Below are 19876 nucleotides of genomic sequence, written 5' to 3' on the forward strand. Positions count from 1 at the left end.
TTATGCTTTGGTTTGAGTTGAATTATTCCTGTTGTATAGTCTTCTACAGGAGAAGTCTTTGCATTGATAGAGTTACCTTGCATGGATAAATTATTGGAATTTGGAAGGAGAGCGTGATTTATCGTCACGATGCTCTCGGGAAACGAAGAAAGAAGGATCGGAGCCTGCAGACTACAGCTCCAAAAGTGCATTGAAAAGGTTCTCTATCATTTGTCTGGATAAATATATAACAACTAATGTTTGCCATGATATACATATATTGCATTCATTCTCCACATTATTTTCTAATTTGATTATATTTTCTACCTCCTACATGGTTCATCTTTTTGCCATCCTATTTATGCTCCTTGTTTTTCCGTCCCTCTTTTTTCTCACTTCTCTAAAATAGACGGAGAATAGAGAGCACGATTGAAAAAAAAAAAAATAATAGTCATATACATATCACATAACCTATTTCTTCCGCTCTACTCCACGTAAAAATAAAAAAAATTCAATAAAAAATATTTATAATATTTCATAAAATTTAACTTCTCAAATGATTCTCACATCGTAATGTTGTTGTAATAACCCAGATATATAAAAAAAAAAAAAAAAGAAAGAAACGAAGAGTCTTCTTCCACCTGAGTCATCGGAGGAGAAGTTAGAATCCGAGGGGGATTCGACCTCTCCTCCACTCTATAAAACCCCCTCTCCTTCCCTCTAAGGTTGGTCACGACGAGCACCGGATTTTTCTTTTATTTTTCTCGAATTTTTCGTTGAAGCCGCGGATGTCCTCATCGTGTTCATCTCAAATACTCGCCGGAGACCTCACCGGAGTCGGAGGTAAACCCGTCTTCTCCTTCCTCTCTTCTTTCCTCTCTTTTTCACGGCTTCGTGCACCCTCGCCGGCCGTCAGGATCGCCGAAAAATCCATGAATAAGATGACCCCTGTTTTTGCTCTGTTTCGGCCGGACTCTTCCCTCTCTTTTCCGGCCATCGGCACCGTCGGTTGCGGCGTTCCATCCCCGAGATCGGACCCTCGTCTCTCACTCTTCCTTCTCTGAAAGTTTTGGCCGCCGGTGACCGGCCAACGATCGGAAAATAAAAAAAAAAAGGGACGGTCCTCTATTTTTTTCGAAAACCCTTCGGCTCGCTGGCCGAACCTCGCCGCCGACCGGCCTTGCTTTGTCACCGTCGAGTGGATGTCGCCCACCTCATCGGAGCCCGGCCAACCAACGAGGGGACCTCACGATCCCCTGTTTTGGCCCAAAGGAACCCACGGGAAAAGAGAAGAAAAGAAAGAAGAAGAAGAAGAAAAGAAAAGAAAAGGAAAAGGAAAAAGAAAAAAAAAGAAAAAAAAAGGAAAAAGAAAAAAAAGAGAAAGAGAAAAATAAAAATAAAAATAAAATAAAATAAAATAAAAAGAAGAAAAAGAGAGAGAATTTTCTGCTCTCTCCTTTTTCCCTCCTTTCTCTCTCCTCTCTCTACCTTCTCTCTCTATATTTTCTCTCTCTAGATTCTCTCTCTAGACTTTTCTCTCTCTTTACGGATTTTGTCTCTCTAGGATCTTTTCTTCCTCTCTGATTACATCATGAACCTAGGATAAAATTGAGATGAAAATAAGATGACCTGAGATTGCTCCGAAATTCGTGCGGTAGATCTAATCCCAGTCCGATTCTATTCGAAATTGTAACACTTGATTTATATTGAGTCACCCTGATAGGACCTCTGATGATCTTGATCATGAGTGCCTCATCGGAAGGATACGAAAGTTTCTCTCTCCACTTTCTCTCTCTACTTTCTCTCTCTAGAATTTTCTCTCTCTTCATGGATTTTTTCTCTCTAGAAGTCTTATGGATCAGTGAAGGATCCAGATACTTAGATAAATCCTAATTTTGATTAATCCTAAGAGAGATCCTCGATTTGTGTATTAGGATCAATTATCGGTAATTTCTCTATATGTGATTTTTATATTGATCAGGGTTATGAAGAGATGATTGTCTGCATAAGATATCGAGTGAAATATTTTATTAGAGAAATTCATAAATCAAAGAAGAACATTGATTTCTATGCTTGGATCAGTCACCGGTAAAAGTAAGAATCTCTGTACATGATCACTATTATATATATGCTATTTTACTGTTGGTCTTGCATCGTTGGTTTTGCATCGTCGGATTTGAGATCGATGAATTTATTATACCTGAGATACTGTTATTTGATTTTGAGCATGAGTATGTTATGTCAATATATATGTATCAGAGATTGATGGCATGATTATATGGATATGACATATCTGAATTTATCATAATGCAAGACAGAATTGATTTGATGAAATCAATACATAATGATTAAATGAAAAGAAAGAGATATATGGTTTGGACTAGTCTTGTCATGTGGAACAGCCCGCCAGGAGCTTATGCTGGGACAGCTCCCACTAGCTTACAGGTGGATCAGCCGGTCAGGAGCTCATGCTTGGGACAGCCCGCCAGGAGCTTATGCCTGGGACAGCTCCCACTAGCTTACAGGTGGATCAGCCGGTCAGGAGCTCATGCTTGGTACAGTCCGCCGGAGCTTATGCTTGGGACAGCCTCTCACGAGCTTTGGTACGTGGGACAGCCGGCCAGGAGCTCATCCTGGAATAGTCTTGAAAGATTTTTTAAGTGGATTCGATCCGGATGGTGACTGAGGTATAGACTTGGATAGTCCAGAACCAGAAAGAAAAGGTTAAAAATCATGTGATTATGAAAGGAGAAATGAAAGATAAGACATGAAATAATTGTTGAATAAAAGGAGTTTTACCTGTTAACATATGATGATGCATCTATTTTAACAAGACAGAAAATTTATGAATATTTGCATTATTTTGGACATTGAACATGAGATTTTATATCTTACTGCTTATCCTTATTTTCAGACTATATTACTATATCAGTGTGATATGGAATTCTTACTGGGCTGTAAAGCTTACACCCCTTCATCTTTCTTTTTCTTCTCAGAGTTACAGGATGACTTAGATTGGCTATGGCTTGGATTTACGGGTGAGCAGAAGGATAAATAGAGTGTCATAGTATCTGATCAGAGGATTGAAGAAATTTAATTTGTAATTATGTAAGATTTTATGAATTATTGTTGAAATTAATTGTTATGGATGTTAAGGTTGTAATGATTTAATTTGGTCTTGCATATTCTTTAGGGCTTGCTCTAAGGAGTGTGCGGCCATCACGTATCCAACCCGGGTGTTGGGTTCGGGGCGTGACAGTTGTCTAATTGAGACAGATGATTAAATTTTATTGTAATATTTATAAAATTTTTGGATCTTTTTGAAATTTTTTTTGAGGATCAAAATGTAATTGGATCAAATTCAAAGAGCAATATTTATTTTTTTTAATTATGGATAAAACCAAATGGGCGTTCTGGGCATTTACTTTCGCGGGACCGGTTCTCTTGGATCTTCAGTGGGTCCAATGTCGGCGTACCTTCTCCATTTTCCGAGCCATCCAGCCAAGCAGTCCTCCTTGAATCTGTAGCGATAACGTGGGAGACTTCATGGCCTTTGACTTTCGTGTTCGAGCCCACATTGCCTGGTGTCTTGTTCCGGTAGGGGACCGGGCACAACATGATGTAGCTAAAAGGCGTTAGAGTTTTCAATTTTATTTTTACTAGCTTAAAATTCCATACGGTACATGATAAATGATTATTTTTAAAGTAATATTTTTATAAATTAAAAATTCAATATGATATAAAAATATCAAATATTCTAAATAAAAATATAAAGCTAGATTATATAAGGATGTAATTTTTTTAAAATAATATCTAATTTTATTATATTTATTCTATAAATATATTAAAATAATAAAATAATATATCAAGTTCAGAATAGAGAGAAAATATAATAATATATAAAAATTAATTTCAAAAAAATTATCGACGATGGGTAGATAACTTCCTGTTACAAAGAATTTCATCTTGTGCTTCCTCAATTTACATTTAATTTACACTGCAGAATTTATTCTTATAGGATAGGGGGTAAGTAGCCCAAGGACCTTGAAGTCTAAATATTCTGCACTTTTGTCCATCCTTTTGGAAAGAGAGATTAACATTGGATCAAATACAAATCTTAGAATTTGATCAGTTATATAAATAAATAGATGTAAGTGCATGATGTATAATATATGTAGGAGATACAAAGTATGTAAAAATTATTAAAAATCATAAATAAAAATTCTTAGAAGGGTAAAAACCTCGCCTCTCCCCCACACTTGCTCAGTTCCTTACCTTTTCTCTCCTCCGCTTTCCAAAGATGAAGGGCAGTAGGATAAAAAAAAGCCATAAGAATCCTTTCCTCGCTCCCCCCCCCCCCACTCGCCCATTGCTACTCCATCTTTCTCGCTCTTGGTGGCAGCAGCGGTGGCGGCAGTAGGAGCGATAGGATCTTTGGTAGACCAGTGTTTCCTCTTCCTCCTCCTCCGCCAACAAAGGTGCCCCAATGGCTGAAATTCCTTCTGTTGGCTCCCAAATACCACCCTATCCTGACCGAGTTCTAAGATCCCATCACCTACATCCTCAAGATCGAGAAGGAGGTGTCACTGTTCGACATCTGCAAGATCGTACCTCTATTGTCGATGCCACCTAAAAAGACGACCGTCGTCAATATCAACCGCTCCTTCACCACCCGTGAGCCCAACCCCAAGAGGCCCCCCACCTTCACAATCCCTGCTACTGTCCGTCCGACATCACCATCTGGGAGAATTCTCCAAAGGCAAAACCCTCCCCCCTCCTCTATCATCGGCCCCGTCCTTATCCTAGCCCCAGCCCTCGCTTCCATCGACTTCCGCAATTGAGACCCCACGGAGCTCCGGGGCGACACTTCGATATAAGAAAATGCATTTTTAGCCACGCATCATGCAATTTTTTAGCCACGTGTCGGATGAGGGGACGCCTTAACACGACTGCTCCATTTTTATACATGTATAATAGATTCAACTGTAATTTTATAAATTTATATTAATTTTTATTTCAAAATTTAAAATTTAAAATTTTATTTAAATATAGTATTAATAAATTAAAAAAATCTGGTTCACGGGTCATTTGTTGGTGAGAAATGAAACACGATGTAATGATATAATAAATATTTTATATATTAATCAATAATATACATAGCAAAAATACTTTTAAATATTATAAAAATCATATGAGTCTGCCAATATTTCTCAAAAAACTTACTCATTCTTAAATTGTCTTTTATCTATAATACCTCCATAATAATTTAAATAATTTTTACATAGTTGAGGAACTATATGGCCAGGAGGGGCAATAACCACAGAGAAGATTAGTAGACAGATCTTAAATACAGTTTAGAAATTATGTTTTTGGCTGAATGACATTGCATTATCCTTATTATAAAATTTGTGCTCAGCACGTGCTAACGAGCAATCCTTCCGTTTCGTTGTGACAAATGTGAAAACTCTTTTCACCTAAAAAAAAAAGTGAAAACTCTCACCCTGTGAAGAAAAAAGTGGTCCACAGATCGCGTCAAGAATGGACCGGTATATCGGCTTAAGAATTGTCATTGGGACCTAGAGACTTGTGTCCGACTCAATTCGATGCCACCCCATTGACCTATGGTCAAGGTCAGTACTGGGGTAGGTCGAGCTGAGCGACCGCCCAGGCCCAGACCTCGGGCCGTATATTAATGTTCTAATAAAATATAAAAATAATTTTTTATAATATTATAATAAAAAATAATTAAATAAATTAATGATGAATTTTATACGATTGTTTAATGAATATATTTATAAAAAATTATTGTATGTAGATAAATTTTTTTAATGATAATTAATATTGGTGCAGAAATCCGCTTGCGTCGGAGAAGCTGGAGTCGAGGGAGTCGCGGTCGCCGCCGGGACCTGCAAAGGAAGTCTAAACCGGAGGTGGGGTTGCTCCGGCAAGATCCTCCGACGCTCAAGTCAGTTCTCTGCCTCAACAAGAATGGAATGCTCGAACGGAGAATTTAGCAGAGTTTTGAGGTAAAAACTAGAGCTTATTGAATAACGTATCTGGAGCCCCCTTTTATAGGCGGAGGGGGCAACAAATCGATGGCGACGCCTGTAATCGTCTGGTAGTGGGTCGCCCAGAGTCAGGAGGAATTTATTGCGGAGGGTAGTAGAGTGGGATCGTGGCTATTGTCGTGGCTCGCCACGTGGAATCAGTTACGGAGAGTGGAGCGGCGTCCGCTGTCGTGACTCGTCAGGGAATGGTGGAATCGCGCAGGATCCGCCACAAGGAGTGGAGCAGAATCGTGGCCGTTAATACGGCCTATCAGGGAGTAATGGAGCAGCGTAGGGTTCGCCGCAGGGAGTGGAGCAGTGTTGTCCGTTACTGTGGCCTGCCAGGGGGTCCAGACTGGTCGGCCAAAGTTTGGTTAGAGTCGGTAGCGAGGTCCGGTACCCGCAAGAGTTTGGGTGAGGTCTTCCCGCAGTCGGAATAGAAGACGGAGTCTGGCTTCCGTAGGAGTCCGGACGAAGCCTACTTGCAGTTGGGGTCGTGGACGGAGTCCGGCTCCCGTAGGAGTCCGGACGAAGTCTGTCCGCTGCCGTTGGAGCCGAGGGCGAAGCCCGGCTCCCGTAGGAGTTCGGGTGGAGTCTTCCTGCAATTAAAGTCAAAGGCGAAATCCGGCTCCCATAGGAGTCCGGACAGGGCTTACCAACAATTGATGTTGAGGACGGAGTCCGGCTCCCGCAGGAGTCCGGGCGGAGTCTACTTGCGGTTTGAAGTTGTCGGCGGAGTTCGGCTCCCGTAGGAGTCCGGACGAAGTCTGTCCGCAGCCGTTGGAGTCGAGGGCGAAGCCCGGCTCCCGTAGGAGTCCGAGTGGAGTCTTCCTGCAATTAAAGTCAAAGGCGAAGTCCGGCTCCCGTAGGAGTCCGGACAGGGCTTACCAGCAGTTGATGTTGAGGACGGAGTCCGGCTCCCGCAGGAGTCCGGGCGGAGTCTACTTGCGGTTTGAAGTTGTCGGCGGAGTTCGGCTCCCGTAGGAGTCCGGACGAAGTCTTTCTTGCGGCAGAAGTCGTGGATGGAGCCTCGCGAGGGTCGATCCTGCCAAGAACTTCGGCCGAGGGTATTTTATGCCCAACACCAGTCCCCCTACTTCCGAGTTCGAATTTCGAATGAAGGAAGTACGGAGAAGTTGTCGCGGCCGAAGTTCCTCCCCTGACGTCCGGGCGGAACCGTCCTTGGATATGTCGGCATTTAATGCGCACACGCCAGAGTCCTTTTTCCGATTATGGCGACCCGAAGAGTTTTTTCGAAACTCCCACTAAGACGTGACCCCAAGCATCGCGCCATGGAAATTTGCGAACAGTCAATCCTCGATAGCTGCGAGTGGGACACGCGAGACATGTGGTAAGCACTGGCTGGTCTAGGGACACCCGCCACCATAATTGCGCTAAGATCCGCTGCCTATTTAAACCCCCTATCCCTCCTTCGGAGCCTTACTCCGCCTAAAAGACGGCACCTTTCTTTCTTCTGAGAGCCTAGCTACTCAGCCACCCTCTTGGTGCCCCTGCCGACTCTGAGCGCCCTCCGCGCCGGTCACTGCCGTCTCTCTGCCATCCTCAGCCCCCCGATTCCTCTCTAAGGGGTTTCCCCTCCAGGTCCTCCACCTCAGAGGCCATTCTCGAGAGGATGCCAAGGACTCGGAGGAAGGCAAGGAGGAGAACAGCGGTCTGCGAGTTCTCCAGTCATCGAGCGGCTGCTGCAGGTCCCTGTCGCTTCAAAGGGGGCTTGGGGAAGAATTCCTTCAACAACAGGGGTTTAATAACGGAGACCGCCGGTAAAGGCGTTCTGCCTGAGAATTTTGGAGTAGCAAGACGGTGTGACACCGATCAGGAGGGCAGAACTATCGTCACAAGCTGTGGTGGGATCCTTGATATCGTCGGGGCCGAGGGACCAGAAGCTGTCGGCGTCGACGGTGGGGCAGTAAAACTTGTTGCGGGGACGGTGGAAGTAGCGCATGCCGACCTTGCCGGAATACTTCGGACGGCGGTTGTCACGGAGCATTTGGTGATGGCGCATATCTCTGGCGCCGCCGCTGCCTCCGGGGTGACTCCGGTTCTTCTTGAAACAGTCTTCATCGTCGCTGCCGTTGCCCCGACTGTCCCCTGGAATCTATCCCATCCTTTTCCCCCGGGGGTTGGGACTTCGGAGGTGGAGCGAAACAAGGCGGGGCGAGAGCCGACAGGTCTGCCACACGCACCGAAAAACACGGCTGGGAAGGACAGGAACGGGAAGAGAAGTTTGCAGCCTGAAGCGGCCTCCAGTGCATCCTTTCCAAGCCGTGTTTCGAGCCTCATGATAATGTATTCTTTTCTGGCCCTCTGGGGCTTGTAACGTACATCTTGTTAGTTGCCAAATGAGAAGAAAATTTTGTTACCTCGTGAATTGTTGCCTGTCGAACTTCCTTCCCCCTTTTTCTCTCTTCCCTCCTTTTTTTTTTTTTTGATGTCGTCCTAAGGTCGCCGGTGGCCCTTTTATTCGTGTTGAATTGTCATTTGCCGAGCTCCTTATCGGCCTTTACGTCATTCGAAGGTGCCTGGTTGTCATCGTATCAACCCATCCTTTTCGTCAGTGGCCGCAGGTTCGCCTGGGGCCATTCGGGCCTGATGTCCCCTCAGGGCTTGAGCTCGGAGGTCCGAGCTTCTGTCGCCCTGAGGAAGTTGTCATATTTTGCATCGAAAGCTTCCTTGAAGGTTGGGACTCCTGATGGGAGCCTCAATCCTTGCTGTGACGGGGTTCTATGCACCTCGGGCGCTGTTTGTTTTCCAATCGTCGTTGATGTGGTCCATCGCCTTTCTTTTTCTTTTTCACTTGGAATCTTTCTCCGCTCTTAGCGAGGCTACGGGAGTTTGGCTCCCGTAGGCGAAGTCGGGGCGAAGTTCGGCTCCCGCGGGGGTCTGGGCGGAGTCCTGCAATTAAAGTCAGGTGTGAAGTCTGGCTCCCGTAGGAGTCCGGACAGATCTTACCGACAGTTGAAGTTGGCGACGGAGTCCGGCTCCCGTAGGAGTCCGGGCGGAGTCTCCTTTGAGGTTGGAGTCGTGGGCGGAGTCCGGCTCCCGTGGGAGTCCGGGCGGAGTCCTCTCGGAGTTGAAGTCACGGGCGGAGTCCGGCTCCCGTAGGAGTCCGGGCGGAGTCCCCTGCAATTAAAGTCAGGTGCGAAGTCCGGCTCCCATGGGAGTCCGGACGAGATTTATCAGAAATCGAAGTTGGCGACGGAGCCCGGCTCCCGTAGGGGTCCGGGCTGGGCTTACCACCGGTTGAAGTTGGTGACGGAGCTCGGCTCCCGTAGGAGTCCGGGCCTTCGATTTTGCTTAAGCTAGGACAAGATTTTCCTTCTGTCCTTGCAAGGCTGTGGGGGTGCATATGGGCGTTGCAGGGCCTCTCCCCCATCTGGTCTAAATGAAACCGAGCCTTCGACTTTGCTAAAGTTAGGACGAGATTCTCCTCCTGTCCCTAACAGGGCTGTGGGGGCGCATATGGGCGTTGTAGGGCCTCTCCCCCCATCCGATCTAAATGGAACCGGGCCTTCGACTTTGCTCAAGTTAGGGCGAGGTTCTCCTCCTGTCCCTAACAGGGCTGTGGGGGAGCATATGGGCATTGCAGGACCTCTCCCCCCATCCGGTCTAAATGGAATCGGGCCTTCGACTTTGCTCAAGTTAGGATGAGGTTCTCCTTCTGTCCCTAACAGGGCTGTGGGGGCGCATATGGGCGTTGCAGGGCCTCTCCCCCCATCCGATCTAAATGGAACTGGGCCTTCGACTTTGCTCAAGTTAGGGCGAGGTTCTCCTCCTGTCCCTAACAGGGCTGTGGGGGCGCATATGGGCGTTGCAAGGCCTCTCCCCCCATCCGGTCTAAATGGAACCGGGCCTTCGACTTTGCTCAAGTTAGGGCGAGGTTCTCCTCCTGTCCCTAACAGGGCTGTGGGGGCGCATATGGGCGTTGCAAGGCCTCTCCCCCCATCCGGTCTAAATGGAACCGGACCTTCGACTTTGTCGAGACGAGGTTTCCCTTTTGTTTTTGATACAGTTTGTTTGGATTGTCCAAAGACATATAGGTATGCAATTTTCAATTACAACGAAGTTACTGGTAGTACATCCATAAGTTTTCTGAGCTCCACGGTCGCGGAAGGTCGGCTCCTCCGAGTTCCTTAAGATAATAAGTTCCAGACCGGACCACTTCTTTGACTTCATACGGTCCTTCCCAGTTTGGGACGAGTTTCCTCGGTCCTGGGGTTGCGAGACAGCGGCTCGTCGAAGCACTAGATCTCCCACTCTAAAGGCTTTGTTCTTGACCCGGGCGTTGTAATATCGAGCGACTTTCTGTCTGTAGGCTGCCATTCGAACCTAAGCTATTTTCCATCTTTCTTCCAGCAGGTCGAGGTTGGCTCTAAGACTTTGCGAATTTTGACGTTCGTCGAACGCCACGACTCATGCCGACGGGAGTTTAAGCTCGATTGGGATGACAGCTTCCGTACCGAAGGCTAAAGCAAAAGGGGTCTCCCCCGTAGGTAGCCTCTGGGTAGTTCGATACGCCCACAACACATGATAAAGTTCGTCCGCCCAAGTTCCCTTCACTTTTTCAAGCCTTGTTTTAATCCCCTGCAAAAGGGTTCTGTTGGTTACCTCAGCTTCGCCGTTAGCCTGGGGATGGGCTACTGATGTGAAGTTGTGGGAGATGTTTAGATCTTCACAAAATTCGATGAATTTTGCTCCCGTAAATTACCGTCCGTTATCAGTGATCAGGGTTCTAGGTAGACCGAACCTACACACGATCGACTTCCAGACGAAATCTTGTACTTTTGCTTCTGTGATTTTCGCTAGTGGTTCGGCTTCAACCCATTTGGTGAAATAGTCGATCGCTACAAGGAGGAACTTCTTTTGCCCAGATGCCATGGGAAAGGGGTCAAGGATGTCCATCCCCCATTGTGCAAAAGGCCAAGGGGCACTTAAGGGTGTGAGCTCGGTGGTGGGCTGTCTCTGGACGTTGGCGTATCTCTGGCATCGGTCACACTTTTTGACATATTCAATCGAATCATGATGCATCGTTGGCCAGTAATATCTTTGGCGGAGCAACTTGTGGGACAAAGATCTAGCCCCCAAATGGTTTCTGCAAACTCCTTCATGTACTTCCCACAAGGCGTAGTCAGTCTCCGAGGGCCGGAGACATTTCAAAAGGGGCAAGGAGTATGATCTCTTGTATAATTTGCCCTCATAAAGGATGTATCGGAAGGCTTGATTTCGGAGCTTCCGAGCTCCCTTCGCATCCTGGGGGAGAACTCCATCTCTGAGATAGACGATCAGTGGGTCGACCCAGCTGGGTTCATGGTCAATCTCCATTACGGGCCGCGATTCTTCTGTACTCGGATGTTTTAGAACTTCGAAGAGGATGCCTTTGGGCAATTCGGCCGGAGCCGACGTCGCCAGCTTGGAGAGAAGGTCAGCCCTAGTATTTTCCAACCTTGGGATCTACCTAATGTTGAAGTCGCTAAAGGCGGGAGTGAGCTCCTTTACCTTCTCAAGGTATTTGGCCATACTGTCTTCCCGCGCTTCGTAATTCCCGCTGACTTGCCCCACCATCAGTTGGGAGTCACTGTGCATCCGGAGCTGACTTATTCCCAGCTCTCTGACGATCCTTAGTCCTGCGATCAGAGCTTCGTATTCTGCTCCATTATTTATTGCGGGAAACTCGAAACGCAGAGCGTATTCCGCGATGACTCCCTCCGGACTGATCAAGATCAGGCCCGCACCTGCACCCGACATGTTGGAAGATCCGTCCACATAGAGGGCCCAAAAGCGATTAGCGAGATCGGCCTCTTCTTCGGGGGAGTTCGGTTGGGACTTCAGGTCGTCACCTTCGCTTTGTTCAAGTTCAGCCTCCTCTGGGATGGTACACTCTACTATAAAATCTGTCAGTATTTGGGCCTTCACTGCTGGCCTGGGTCGATAATTGATGTCGAATTCCGTGAGCTCGATCGCCCATTTCGCCATCCTCCCGGAGGTGTCTGCCCGGTGCAAGACCGCCTTGATTGGTTGGTCGGTGAGTAGTGTCACGGTGTGCCCTTGAAAGTAGGGTCGGAGTCTCCGGACTGCAATCAACAAGGCGTAAGTTAATTTCTCTGACTTGGTATACCTGGTCTCGGCGTCCCTCAACGCGCGGCTAACGTAGTAGATCGGCCGCTGGACTTTCGTCTCTTCTTTGACAAGGACGGCCGCGAGGGCCATGGGAGAGACCGCCAGGTATAAAAATAGCTCTTCCGCAGGCTCAGGCTTTGCTAACAGCGGGGGTGATCCAAGGTAGCTTCTTAATTCTTCGAACGCCTGTTGGCACTCAGGGGTCCAACAGAAGTTCTTCGGCTGCTTGAGGGTTTGAAAGAAGGGCAAGCACCGTTCGACCGACCTTGCGACGAAGTGATTAAGGGCCGCTATCCTCCCCGTGAGGCGCTGAACCTCTTTTATCGACTTTGGGGCGGCCATCTCCTGGATGGCGCGAATTTTCTCTGGATTGGCCTCGATTCCATGTCCTGATACCATGAAGCCCAGGAACTTTCCTGAGGTTACGCCGAAAGCACACTTAGTTGGATTTAGCTTCATTCTATATTTTCGGAGAGCGTCGAAGGTCTCCTCGAGGTCGGCGACATGATCTCTGGAAGATTTGCTTTTTACGAGCATGTCGTCCACGTAGACCTCCATGTTACGACCGATCTGCTCCTTGAAAATTTTGTTCACCAACCGTTGATAGGTTGCGCCTGCATTCTTGAGGCCGAAAGGCATGACCCTGTAACAGTAAAGGCCACGATTAGTGATGAAAGCTATATTTTCTTCGTCTTCCGACGCCATTCTAATTTGATTATAGCTGGAGAACGCATCCATGAAGGTGAGGAGCTCATGGCCAGAGGTCGCATCCACCAGTTGATCGATTCTGGGAAGGGAATAGCTGTCCTTCGGACAGGCCTTATTCAGCTTTTTGAAGTCTATGCACATCCTCCACTTGTCGTTTGCCTTTTTGATCAGGACAACGTTGGAAATCCAATCAGGATAATTGACTTCCTTAATGAATCCGGCCTTAAGGAGCTTATCCACTTCCTCGGCTATCGCCTTCTGCCACTCCGGAGCATGACTTTGGATTTTCTCTTTCGTCGGTCGATGTTTTGGATCGACGGCCAGATGATGCTCCATGACTTCCGTGTCAATCCCCGGCATATCTGCTGGAACCCAAGTGAAAACGTCCGCATTCTTTTGTAGAAAATCAATGAGACGCGCCCGCACCTCCTCCCCTAGGTTGGAGCCAATCATTGCTACATGCTCCGAGTTTCCGTCGTTCAAAGGGATTGGTACCAGATCTTCAATGGGGGCACCCCTCTCTTCGGTGAGGTCATCGCGAGCATCCAGTCCATCGACGGGGCAGGAATCAGATTGATCACCTCTTTGCAAGGCTATATTGTAACAGTGTCTGGCCAGAGCTTGATCTCCCCGGACCTCTCCGGTCCCCTGGTCGGTGGGGAACTTCAACTTCAAATGGTAGGTCGATACGATGGCTCGGAGAGCATTGAGGCCAGATCGACCGAGGATTGCGTTGTAGGCGGACGGTGCCTTCACCACCAAGAAATTCACCAGAGCCCTGGATTGCCTTGGATATTGACCTGCAGCCACAGTCAAGGTTATTATCCCTTCCGTCGGAACGGCGTCGCTGGTAAACCCTACCAAGGGGGAGCTAATCGGCCTCAGATGACCGTCAAGAGTGGTCATTCTTGAAAAGGCGTCGTAGAACAAGATGTTGGCCGAACTTCCATTATCGACAAGAATGCGGCGGACGTCATAATTCGCTATATTCAAGGAAACTACGACCGCGTCGTTATGAGGGAATTGGACTCCTTGAGTGTCTTCTTCGGTAAAAGTTATGGGCTCTCCAGTCTTTTGTCGCTTGGGGGATACAGGCGATATGTTGGTCGTTTCCCGTCGGGATCCTCCCGAGACGGTGTTGGTGGAATCCGTCGGAGGTCGATTGTCCGGCCACTCCCTGCTAGCGGCCATAGCTGGAGGATGCGGGGCTTGGGAAACCACAGCGTGACCGGGGTCCGAGATACGGCTGCGGAGGCTGTGGGTATTGGTGCGGACGCTTCGCGAGAAGGCATCAGGCGAGGATCCCGTGGGGGAAACAAGGAGTGGGTGCCGGAGGAGGCGATCGGAGGCGGTTCCGTTGAGCGCTCCTTTAAGAACAAGGGTACTGCGAAGGTTCACACCCTTCCTCTAGCGTCAATCCTGTTGGTGCAAAATCCGCTTGCGCCGGAGAAGCTGGAGTCGAGAGAGTCGCGGTCGCCGCGGGACCTGCAAAGGAAGTCTAAACCGAAAGTGGGGTTGCTCCGGCAAGACCCTCCGACGCTCAAGTCAGTTCTCTGCCTCAACAAGAATGGAGTGCTCGAACGGAGAATTTAGCAGAGTTTTGAGGTAAAAACTAGAGCTTATTGAATAACGTATCTGGGGCCCCCTTTTATAGGCGGAGGGAGCAACAAATCGATGGCGACGCCTGTAACCGTCTGGTAGTGGGCCGCCCAGAGTCAGGAGGAATTTATTGCGGAGGGTAGTAGAGTGGGATCATGGCTATTGTTGTGGCTCGCCACGTGGAATCAGTTACGGGGAGTGGAGCGGCGTCCGCTGTCGTGACTCGTCAGGGAATGGTGAAATCGCGCAGGATCTGCCACAGGGAGTGGAGCAGAATCGTGGCCGTTAATACGGCCTATCAGGGAGTAATGGTGCTGCGTAGAGTTCGCCGCAGGGAGTGGAACAGTGTTGTCCGTTACTGTGGCCTGCCAGGGGGTCCAGACTGGTCGGCCAAAGTTTGGTTAGAGTCGGTAGCGAGGTCTGGTACCCGCAGGAGTTTGGGCGAGGTCTTCCCGCAGTCGGAATAGAAGACGGAGTCTGACTTCCGTAGGAGTCCGGATGAAGCCTACTTGCAGTTGGGGTCGTGGATGGAGTCCGGCTCCCGTAGGAGTCCGGACGAAGTCTGTCCGCTGCCGTTGGAGCCGAGGGCGAAGCCCGGCTCCCGTAGGAGTCCGGGTGGAGTCTTCCTGCAATTAAAGTCAAAGGCGAAATCCGGCTCCCGTAGGAGTCCGGACAGGGCTTACCAGCAGTTGATGTTGAGGACGGAGTCCGGCTCCCGCAGGAGTCCGGGCGGAGTCTACTTGCGGTTTGAAGTTGTCGGCGGAGTTCGGCTCCCGTAGGAGTCCGAACGAAGTCTGTCCGCAGCCGTTGGAGTCGAGGGCGAAGCCCGGCTCTCGTAGGAGTCCGGGTGGAGTCTTCCTGCAATTAAAGTCAAAGGTGAAGTCCGGCTCCCGTAGGAGTCCGGACAGGGCTTACCAGCAGTTGATGTTGAGGACGGAGTCCGGCTCCGGCAGGAGTCCGGACGGAGTCTACTTGCGGTTTGAAGTTGTCGGCGGAGTTCGGCTCCCGTAGGAGTCCGGACAAAGTCTTCCTTGCGGCAGAAGTCGTGGATGGAGCCTCGTGAGGGTCGACCCTGCCAAGAACTTCGGCCGAAAGTATTTTATGCCCAACAATTAATATTTAAAATATATTAATTTTTAATAAAAAATATATTATTTTTTATTTGACTCCAGATCTAACAGGACCGGCTCTGTCTATGGCCTAATTAATCTGTGGCTCTGGCATAGGTCCAAATATAGAAAAATATGGTTTGAGGCCTGAGGTTGGGTATATATTATAAGTGTATTTGAACTAGATCAAACCTATAATGACCATGGAGATATTTATAGGAGCCATGCTGATGGAGACATCAATCTGCCTGGAGATTTTTACGATCTAAAGTTACAAATAGTCTCTCTATATACCGAGGTAAGATTATGTATATCTAATCCAACTCGGATCCTGCTGCGGCAACCTTGTACATAGAGATGCCCTACTTGACTTCCTGTAGATAATTTAGCCATTATCTACAGTATTTTGTTTCTATATGAACCAGTTATGTGTTGCAACATTTGGATTGTAGCATAGTTTATGGCTCCATAATTCTAGACCATGCTTTGTTTGAATCTAAATTCTCTTGTTTTCTTTAATTTTCTTCTTTACTTTTTTGAACAAGCCCAATTTGTAGAATGCTTTAACCAATTGAATAATTCAGTTTGTATTCTTGTGCAGTACTAACGGCACCTATTAGATATGAAACAAGTATTTCTGTTGATTGGTTAGCCGGAGGTTGACCTGCAACACTGATCCCTCAAAGTTCCAAACTGCAACAGCTCTTGTAGTAGAGATGGACGGCTGAATTTTCAATATATAATAAGATGGTCCAACAAGTATCCGATCAATCTGCTTTTTTTTTTCTTTCTTTTTCTTTTTTTTAGATTGAGATTTGATATAAAAATTAACTTGAAAAGACGAGAAGCCAGCCAAGAAATTCTTCAATGAAACATCAACACACTAAGATAGCACAGGTTCGTGATCGTCTTACCTCACAACATCTGGATTCTTGCAAGAGACCCTCCGAGGAGGAGAAATTATTTGTTAGAAGAGTTCTACCACATCTATCTCTTGGGGAAGATTTTCAAGAAGGGTGACATGGGAGTTGTTACAAATCTTTTAACTTTTGCACTATAATTTCTTACCATTCAATATTGTTTTTCTTCTTTCCCCACACCCCACCCCCCCCGCCCCCGCCTTCTCTCTCCCTCACCGCAAGCCACATCGGCGGCCCTCCTTGTTAAAAAAAAAAAAAAAAAGGCACGAATCAATCATATTTTTCTGCTATCAGCAATCTGCAACAAAAAAACCTTCTGTTCCCAAATTAAAAAAAAAAAAACAAAACAAAAATGCCAACACAGTTTTTTTATTAATTTTTATTGATAGAATCGAAGCGGTGAACAGAATAACTTTGGGTCAAGAAAAAATAGTACCAGCCAATTAAATCCCACAGCCCAAAGGCCAGTAGATAATAACTTCGAGAGCCAGCAAAGCTAATTAACTCCATCGGCTATACTTCCAGTACTCTTCTCCTGCGCCGTTTCCTCTCCATTGCACACAGTCTGTTTGGATGCTTCCTCCTCCTTAGCTCCACTCTTCTCCTCCGCCTCCACAGTTTCCTCTGTACTGGCCTGAGCTCGTTTGGATGTTTCCTCTTCCTTAGCTCCACTTTTCTCCCCCTCCACGTTTTCCTCTGTACTGGCCTGAGCTTGTTTGGATGCTTCCTCCTCCTTGGCTTTGTTCATGGCCAGGATCAAATTCTCAAGACACGAGCCTGCATCCTCGTCGACTGACTTCGGCATCAGGTTCTCCGCCACGTCCGCCGGGGTAATCTTCACCTCCTCCATCAGGTCCCGAATGGCGCCGAATAGAGGGTGCGAGTCGACGTCCAGATAGTTCTTGGCCAGCACCTGGAATGCCTCGAAGCAGCAGTACGACATCTCGATGTGCTTGTCCATCCGTCCCCTCCTGATCAACGCCGGATCCAGCTTCTCTATGTGGTTGGTCGTGAACACGATCAGCCTCTCGCCACCACAGGCCGACCAGAGCCCGTCGATGAAGTTGAGAAGCCCGGATAGAGTCACCTTGCTCTCCTCCTTCTCTTCTGGGCCTGGCGGCAGATTCTTCTTCTCTTCGCTCTTATCTTCCTCCTTCTTGCTTTTCTGCTTCCTCTTCCCGGTGAGATCCAGCGAGCAGTCGATGTCCTCGATGACTATGATGGACTTGCTCGTCGTCTCGATGAAGAGCTTCCGCAGCTCGACGTTGTTCTTGACGGTCGTCAGCTCCAGGTCGTAAACGTCGTAATCCAGGAAATTAGCCATCGCAGAGATCATCGAGGACTTTCCGGTGCCGGGCGGGCCGTAGAGGAGGTATCCCCTCTTCCAGGCCTTGCCGATCTTGGCGTAGTAGTCCTTCCCCTTGCGGAACGTGTCGAGATCCTTCATGATCTCCCGCTTCTTCCCGGGGTCCATGGCGAGGGTGTCGAAGCTGGAGGGGTGCTCGAACGCCACATGGTTCCACACCTTGCTCCTGTAGCCACCCCAATTGCTGCTGGGGTTGTTGCAGTAAAGCTTCCGCCTCCGGTTCCGGATACCGACCTCGCGCCCCTCTTTCAATACGTGGGTGAGATAGGAATCGAGGACGAGCTGGCGGTTACTTTTGTGGAAGGTGAGCCTGTAGGACCTCTTCTCTTCTTGAGTGGGGTACCAGAGTACCTGGGCCTGACGGGTGGTCTTGGAGGAGGACCACCAAAACGTGGTGCCCTCGAATTCGTCGGTGACCTCCTCATGGTCGTCCATGCTGAGGACTGGTTTGGTGCTGTCCTTGCCGAGATCGGCCTTGAGCTTGTGGGCGCGCTGCGAGCAAGAGGCGCTGAGATAGGCCTCGACGGCGGCGTAGGCCTCGCTGCGCTTCATGCGCTCGCCGGTGTACTCTGGGATTTTGATCTGGACGTAGGGGTAGATGAAGGATGTGAGCTCGCGGATGTATTTGATGAGGATGGTTTCAGGGCGGAAGGGGAAGTATTGGCGGATGACCGCCCCGAGGAACATGAGGCCGGCGAGGAGGGAGCCCACGCTTGCCCATTGGTCACCCATCTCTCTCTCTCTCTATCTCTCAAGTCTCAGTCTCTTCTCCAGACTGGGAGTTATGGGACGAAGCCGATCGGATGCCGGACAGAGGCTTTATGGTGGTTCGGGGACGGGCCTCCAACCCTACAGGGGTGGCTGTTGACTTGACTTACTTGGCTGCAAAGTAACTTATGCCACGCATTGAGATTTAAAAACACGGACGTAAGAAAAAAATTTATTATAATCATCAATACAACGTAATAAATATTAAATAAATATTATAATTATCGACTAATATCAACCATAATATTTTCAGAAAAGACAGAAATTTTATAGCCCTTATAGAAGAGGACAATATTACTGAAGGGCGAGATCAAATTTGGCGAAGAGTGAAATGCTCATCTATAGGTCAAATGAGGTATTTTAGATGTTGGGACGTTTGGGACGTGCCACAAAGATCTAGAGTATAATTTATTTTATCATTTTTGAAAGGTTGGACTATTGAAAATTGAGGGGTAAATAATTAAGGATGAAAATAATATGAATATTATTCATTTCGATCTATTTTCGTATCTGAATCAATTTATTGGTATCCATATCCATTAAAAAAAAATGGATATGAATATGAATACATAACTATCAGATCTAGAATATTCAAATTTACATATAAATCTATATAATTTTATATAAATTTATTATTTTTTAAAAAAATATACCATCATATAAATATGTTATTAACTTGATTTATCATCTATTTAGTAATATTTTTGATTCTGTAGTCATAAAGTTTAATTATCTAAGTAATATCTATAATTATATCAATACTTTTAGTATTCAAATTATATCCGTATTTATTTAAAATAAATATGAATATAAATTTTTACATTCGAATAATATTTGTATCCATATTTGTATTCATTAGACAAAAAAAATATGAATACGGGTATGATGATATCTAATCCGTATTTAATCCGATTTCAATCCTACTAGCAACTCTTTTCAAATACACTGTTATTTTACTAACTAGGCTTGATGGATCTCATTCATCCATATGAGAACTTGTTGCCCGTCCATCTTATTTTCAAGGGATGAGTACTCTCCAACCCCTCTTACTCTGGCTATTGAGCCTTCAAAGGTCTCCCTTGGGCCACCATAACTTAGTCTAAGCATGGAGCCCGACATTGCCAAAATTTCAATATATTTGTCCGAGATGAGTGAGATAGTACAGTGATAAGCAATGGCTATAGTTATATGGGACATTAGAGGAAATAAAATTTTTATATTAAACATTAGTCGCTCTCTTGCTTG

The 19876-nt window shown here is 47.1% G+C and overlaps 2 protein-coding genes across 2 annotated transcripts in view; one reads left to right on the forward strand and one right to left on the reverse strand.

The window, feature by feature from the left end:
• Window positions 1-16850: 16850 nt before the first annotated feature.
• Window positions 16851-18693, reverse strand: LOC109505261 (AAA-ATPase At3g28580). Its single transcript, XM_019847699.3, has one exon. It carries the CDS (start codon window positions 18593-18595, stop codon window positions 16994-16996), a length of 1602 nt encoding a protein of 533 aa, XP_019703258.2. The 5' UTR covers window positions 18596-18693; the 3' UTR covers window positions 16851-16993.
• The window catches only part of LOC140855300 (serine/threonine-protein phosphatase 7 long form homolog), a 4027-nt gene continuing 2817 nt past the window's right edge, over window positions 18667-19876 (forward strand). Inside the window, exon 1 of the mRNA XM_073251175.1 lies at window positions 18667-18752. Coding sequence (XP_073107276.1) covers window positions 18667-18752 — 86 coding nt within the window. The remainder of the gene's footprint in view (window positions 18753-19876) is intronic.

This window comes from Elaeis guineensis, chromosome 2, assembly GCF_000442705.2.
Source record: "Elaeis guineensis isolate ETL-2024a chromosome 2, EG11, whole genome shotgun sequence".
NCBI lineage: Eukaryota > Viridiplantae > Streptophyta > Magnoliopsida > Arecales > Arecaceae > Elaeis > Elaeis guineensis.